Source organism: Chelonoidis abingdonii, chromosome 2, assembly GCF_003597395.2.
Source record: "Chelonoidis abingdonii isolate Lonesome George chromosome 2, CheloAbing_2.0, whole genome shotgun sequence".
NCBI lineage: Eukaryota > Metazoa > Chordata > Testudines > Testudinidae > Chelonoidis > Chelonoidis abingdonii.
The window spans coordinates 156,329,233-156,336,155 of record NC_133770.1 but is presented as its reverse complement, the minus strand read 5'-3'; the positions used below and the strand labels follow the sequence as shown (position 1 = coordinate 156,336,155).

Below are 6,923 nucleotides of genomic sequence, written 5' to 3'. Positions count from 1 at the left end.
GCGGGCCCAGGTCCCTCCCTCTCCACTCCCCTCCTCCAAGGACACTAGGGGAGTGATTAAGAACTGGTTCAGAGGCAAGCAATAGAGCCCTGAACCCACCCCAGAGAAGAGAAAGCGCGAGACCCAGCAGAACAGTACCGGCAATTTGCCACATACTGTATAGCCAGAATGTGCCACAAATGCTTCCAAATACACTGAATGCTCTGATTATTCATCACTTTTAACAGGGACATCACCAGAACAGCAGCAACATGGATGGTGGAGTAGGGAACTAGCAGCAAAAGAATGTCAGAACCTGGAAAGGTTCAAGCTGAAGGAGTTGTAACACAAATACAAAGCAGTGAGAGGACATGTAGTTTGAAGACTAGCTTTGGATTCTTATCGTGGTGTAGAACGTAAAGGCTTTTCCTTTGCAGAACAGAACACTTCAGTGCAAAGCAAGCAAACAAGGCACCCGCTGTGGGCTGAAACTTGGCTTTGCTCATGGCTGAAAGGGTGCGCCTCTGGCAGCCCAGCAGTGAGACCTATCACTGCGCATGGGCACTGGTTCAGGACCACTTCTGAACAACAGAGAGAGACAAATGAAAAACTTGTGGCTGAGGGGGCGGGGGAACGCATCAGAATTTCTTATTTTCAAACCCCAGAAGTGGGTTTCTGGGTTTGTTCAAATCTCAGGTGAAGCTTTGGGCCGGTAATATTGCGTGAACCACCTTTAACCGCTGTGACAGGTTACCCCCCACTCTGAAGTGCCACCTGATGTACCAAGGTACCACTGAGCTCATCTGTTTCACCAGTCGAGGCTCCCTTCCATTGTCCTGCTGAGCCAGGCCCACAAGCCTTCTCCAGCACACACACAGGTAGGGACCCACCCAGCTGCAGAAAGACACAGACACTGAAATCAGCTCTGCCTGGGAAGATTCAGCACTTAAGTGCACACCCCCTCTGGAGTGTAAACCGACAATTGTATGGTCTTGCGCAGCACAGAAAACTGTACAGCGTAAGCTCATAAAAATCACCCCCTCCTCAGTGTGGAGGAAGATATACATAGCTTCCTTTTTAAGGAGTAAGGAAAATAAGGCAGACACCTGGTCCCTGTGAGCTGGACAACAATTCAGAGGAACAAAGTATTTTATAGCTTTTTTTTGTTGTTGTTACTGTGATTTCCATGGGAATTTCTGCAGATCGGAACTTGTCAATTTAAAGCAACGGAGCAAGACCTAGAGTGAAAACCTGAAGCTCAAATTCATCAGCTGCTCAGGACTTCTTTGTCTGGTATGAGGAGTGCTCCAGGCTGTGAAATATAGAACATCATAAAAGTTAGGATAGGATACCTTTGTCATCATAAAAGTTAGGATAGGATACCTTTGTCATCTCCCTTATAGCCTGTAACCTAAACAATTTAGTAACACAGCTATGACTCAGAAGCAGGAATGCTCCCAGGTCCTTGCTGTTTGCTGCAGCTGAAAATTCATTTCAGACATGGAAAGGATTGTATCTTGAAAACAAAAAATGAAAACAAGATACTAACCATATATGACTATACAAATTATGTATGTGAGGTTAAGAAGGTAGCTGTGAAAAAAGGAAATAGAGGCAGAATTATATTATCATCTATATTCCTATTGATTGGTACCCTTGCATAATTTATTTCTCCTCTTTAACTTAATACCCTGCTTGTTCATTACATTTCAGCTTTATACCCACATAGGATTTATTGGTCTCTACTGCATTCCCAATCTCTTCATATCTCAGCTCTTAAATTTGTTCTGTCAGTGTTGCATATACATTTACCATAGAAAGTTTTAAGATGGAAAATTAAACTCTCCAAGTGCTGTATGTTACACAGATATCTGAACTCCTGTAGGAAAATGGATGTACCCAAAGGACAAATCTTATCCCAGAATCCACAGAGTTCAGTGAGAATCTCGCATGTGCATCTGAAGAACCAAATTGTTTGTCCTTTGCCAAATCTAAGATGCATCATTATTTTTTCTTGAGATCATCATGTGCCTTTGTGGCCAACCTTTCTTATGGGCCTCTAAAACTATACACGCAAATGTTTCTTGTGTGTCCACCAACATTTACAAGTCAAATGAGTATGCACACATAGTGAGAGACAGTTACCTAGTTTGCAACACAGGGGTTCGCATAGTTTAGAATCCATTTTAAACATTTGGACCAAGTGTGTATATTGTGCATTATGACATGTTTAATGTTTACAATTGCTTTTCAACATGATGTGTGGTCACATCTGACACTTCTTCCCTCTTCCCCCAAATCATCTCTGAAGCATGTTGCTTTTTGATGTACCAAATGCTAGCGATGCTGGAAAGGAAGTATTGTATAAATAAAATTAAATTACTGTTTTGTAATTGGCAACAGACATTGTTTTGCAATGATTCACAATCTTGGGTAATCAGTACCTAGACTCAGACTACAGGTCATTCACACTAACAGACATATGCAGTACCCCTCCTCTAAGCTTCCACATCCTGTTTGTTCATTAAAAAAATCTAGATTCAATAAAACCCCTGTTAATAGAAAACGTCCTCCAGCTAATGTGCCAAAGAAGCCTAGGTATAAACTGATGGACCAACTCACCAGCCAGTGCATCAGATGCTGTTGGGAGCTTTATTTGAGTTTCAGTCCCTCTCTTCAGGGATGGGTTTATTCGTCAAAACAAAACAGTCCAATGCAAGTTAACAAGTTCCTTTTCCCCTGACCCAGGGTCTCCTGCAGATCTCCCTCCCAACTAAGCTGTTTGTTTGCCTTAATCTAAGGACCAGGTGACCTACAGGCTATCACCCAGGGCCAGTGCAACCATTTAGGCGACCTAGGCAGTTGCCTAGGGCGCTGACATTTGGGGGGTGCCACTTTCTTCGGCAGGGACCGAGGCGGCTGGATCTTCAGCCGCCCCGGTCACTGCTGGCATTTAGGTGGAGGGAGCTGGGGCAAGGGAGCATGGGGAGGGCCGCCTGCAGCAAGTAAGGTGGCGGGGAAGCAGCACGCAGGGGAACTCCCCGCCCCAGCTCATCCCTTCTCCGCCTCCTCCTCGAGCATGCCATGGCCGCCTCACTTCTCCTGTCTCCCAGGCTTGCGGCACCTAAGCTGATTGGCGCTGCAAGTCTGGGAGGCAGGAGAAGTGAAGCAGCCACAGCATGCTCGGGGTGCTCGTGCGCGGAGCAGGGGTGAGCTGGGGTGGGGGACACCTCAGGGTGGAGAGGGGGAGCTGCCACGGGGGGGTGCTCCTCAGGGCAGGGTGCACGGGGGGGAGAGTGCAAGGTGGAAGTTTCGCGTAGGGCGCGAAACATCCTTGCAACGGCCCTGCTATCACCTGATCCCTGGCCTCAGACCCCTCACCTGGGAGGCTGTGGGTTAGTCAGTCACTGGTAGGGCTAAGCCTGCCTGTCTTAAAGGGCCATTCTACCCTGTGATATGAAAAGTGCTTAAGTATCAATCTTCCATGAGAACCCATTATACAATATTTACATTTTCAAAGTTCTTTACGAACATTAACTAACTAACCCTGGTAAGGTAGGGACATGCGTATTACCCCGGGAATACATGAGGAAACAGAGGCAGTTGAGCCTTCTTGTTCAGGAGAGCACTTAAGCATGTGTTTCTCTCTAAGCACATGCCACTGAAGTCAATGGAATTGACCCCCCCGTTCTGTCCATTTAAAGCATTCTTGCCTTTTTTTCCCCTGGCCCAAAGGCCACACAGCCAGGCATTACTGAATGAGCCAGGACTGGAGAGATGGGGTTCGCCAATCAAACACGAGGCTAGATTTGTCTTGAGTAGGATTCAGCACTAGATCAGTTGTACTGAGCACACTGTAGGAGTAATTTATACTAGGTCTTCTGCCTGGCAACGAACTGAACACTGTCACACACTATTTCATTGGCTTGTTTGAGCCAGGTTACCTAATCCCTCAAGCAGTGTACATACAATGCAAGCAAGAGTCTTCCACCGCTCTTGAAGGGAGGAAAGCAGCAGACCTCATAAAGCCTGCTAAGGCATATCTGGCTTATATGTGAAGTCCTTTGATACTATAGCTTCTCATAATGATGAAACGTGAGGACTGTTGGAATGATTACTTAATGCTGCTGGGACTTCGTTGTGTTTATTAATGATGTTAGGGTACTGAGTCATGGATCCTTGTCTTTTTATTATTTTAAAATCTAAATAAATGCAAACAAATATTATCATAGGTATTCTATTAAGTCCTAAAGGCCAGCTCAGAGGTGGAAAAATACAATTTTTTTTGTACTACAGAGTACAAAATAATACAGAAATATGACTGGTTTCAAAAGGAATTAATTGTATTTTTTTTATTTGATCTTTGTTGTGAAGGTGTTTATCAAGCTATAAAGTTTGTTTCCCCTCCTCCCCCGCCCTTCCTTTTTCACCTTTTCCCTTCATCCTCCATGTCTCCATTTTACTGCTGAAAAGGGGGTGTAGGGAAAGGAAAAATTGAAAACCAAAAGATTTTTGGTTTGGGGTTCCACTGAAAAAAGGCAAAACTTAAGAAGAATAGACAAAAGTGTGTGAAAAGTTTCCACTTTTGAAACAGAGCCATTTCTCAATGAAAAGAATATTTTTTTCCTTTGAAAAATGTCAACCAGCTGTATTACATTGACTAGTACTTTCCCCGCATGAATGGTCAGTGAGGTGGCTTGTGGAGTAAACTAGTACCAAAATCTGGTCTTAGGAATGGCTAGACAGCACCCGTGTGGTATTTGGCAGGCAGCATATTACAACACCTACCCAGCTCTAATCTTGTGTGTCCTTTCTCTGATTCTGCTTTCAGAGCCTTCTTTTGCTTGTTGATTGTGCTCTCGACTGTGTAACTGTTGCTTCTGTCTCTTTCTCTTTTTGTTTCTCCCTTACAGTTCCATCTGCCTGGCCTTGTTCCTCCAAAGCTGCTCCTTTTCCCCATGCACTGTCAATCTGTCAGCAGGTCAGAAGGACCTGGTTCTCTTCGCTCCCTGGTATCCCAGAAGACTTTGGCATCACTGTTTCTGAGTGACTAATAAGCCCTTCAAAAAAAAAAACAACAATCCCCAAACAAACCCATAACTATATCTGCACCTTTTGGCAAGCAGGTATTTCTGACGCATTGAGCCTTAATTACAGTGAAATCCTGGATAGTCTATTTTCTTAACATAATTTATTGTATTAGCTGTAGTTTGTTTCTTACAGATATTTCAGTTTAAGGTTGGGGAAACAATTTTGCTGCTGGATTGAGTTGTGGTTCTTGGCCAACATTATCTGGCCTCTCAGAGCTGGCTAGCTTACGTGCTGCCTCTCCAATGTCCCGTTCCAGAATGGGGCTGAGCAGTCCCAGTTCCTTGTTAAGGTCCCCAAACCTACAAAGACTTATACATGTGATTGTGGAACTACACATAGTGCATATAGTGAAGCATGTGTATCAGGCTGTGCAGGATCAGGGCTATCATTGACAAAGAACAGCTGGATCAGTTCTAACACGGTATTTGAATAGTACTGCTCCCAACCAAGTGAATGGCTGGCGACATGCTCAGCCCAACGTTCCAAAGGTATGCATAGCTTGAAACTGAACTTGTGGCCTTAGGGGAGATGTCTACATCGCAGTTAAAAACTCACAGCTGGCCCATGCCGGCTGACTTAGGCTCACAGGGCTGTTTAATTGCAGTGTAGATGTTCGGGCTTGAGGTGAAGCCCAGGCTCTAGGACTCTGCAAGGTGGTTGGGTCCCAGAACTTGGAGTGCAGCCCCAGTCCCAACAGCTATATCACAATTAAACAGCCCCACAAACCATGGTCAGTGGTCTAAGGGTGTCTAATTGTAGTGTAGACATACCCAGAGACTGTTTATATACAAATTTGCATCGGTTTTATTAAACTGGTGCAGATCTGTGTAGATACACTTATTTCATTTTAGCTTAAAACCATTTGTAATTGCAATAAGAGCTCGCACAGGTACATTGGCTTAAAAACAAACCTTAAGTTAAATTGGTGCAAATCTGCATGTGGACAAGCTGTTAGACGTAGGATATGTCTACACTACATCTATGACAGAGGCACAGCTATATTGCTGTAGTGCAGTCACTTTTTGCACAGACAGAAGGAGTTTTCCCATTAATGTAGTCAGTCCACCTCTCTGAAAGGTGGTAGTTAGGTTGACAGAAGAATTCTTCCATTGACCTATCCACCTCTACATAGGGGGTTCGGTTGGCTCAGGATGCAAAGTTTTTCACATCTCAGAGCAACATAGATAGGTCGATCTAATTTTAAGTGAAGTTCAGGCCCTTGACTTTAGGCTTAGGGGGCTAGATTCTCATTTGCAGCATTCTGGCAGTGTAAATGGGTGACAATTTCAGTGAGAAGGGACATTAAGGTAAATGCGAACAAAGGTCCTCGGAGTCCAGAGTTATACCTTAATGTAACTTAAAAGTTAGGTCAATAAAGCTGTGTCAGTCAGGGTGGGAAAAATTGCACACCCTTAGTGCTAAAGCTATGTAGACCTACCCCTTGGTGTAAACATGGCTAGGTCGACAGAAGAATGCTTCCATTGACCTGGCTACCATTGCTCGAGGAGGTAGAGTTCCTACATAAAATATCCTCCAAGATGTTTTATCACATTTCTTCTTTCTTTTTTGGCTTCTAGATTTTGAAGAAATCATGTATAGAGATTCTTGCAGCGGAGCCTTCCAGTATATGTGCAGGAGGTAAGTCTAAAGCAGTCTTCTGCATTTACCAGTGCATTTGTCTCTATCCACCAATCCCTGATCCCTAAGGAGCCCGGAACAACTGAGTTAACTGGAGTTAATTTCTGAAATATTTTGCTACTTTTGTGGAATTTCACAAAACAAGTTTTTTTTGTCTCAAAATGAAGGAAATTAAAAACAATGATGCTCAGTTCTGAAAACAAATCTTTCTTTGA

General features: G+C 44.0%; 1 protein-coding gene across 2 annotated transcripts in view; it reads left to right on the top strand.

The window, feature by feature from the left end:
- Nucleotides 1-6,923, top strand: part of ANTXR1 (ANTXR cell adhesion molecule 1) — a 207,221-nt gene that overhangs the window by 42,136 nt on the left and 158,162 nt on the right. For both annotated transcript variants that reach the window (XM_032786627.2, XM_032786634.2), the window contains exon 9: nucleotides 6,648-6,708. In XM_032786627.2, the coding sequence (XP_032642518.1) occupies nucleotides 6,648-6,708 (61 nt within the window). The remainder of the gene's footprint in view (nucleotides 1-6,647; nucleotides 6,709-6,923) is intronic.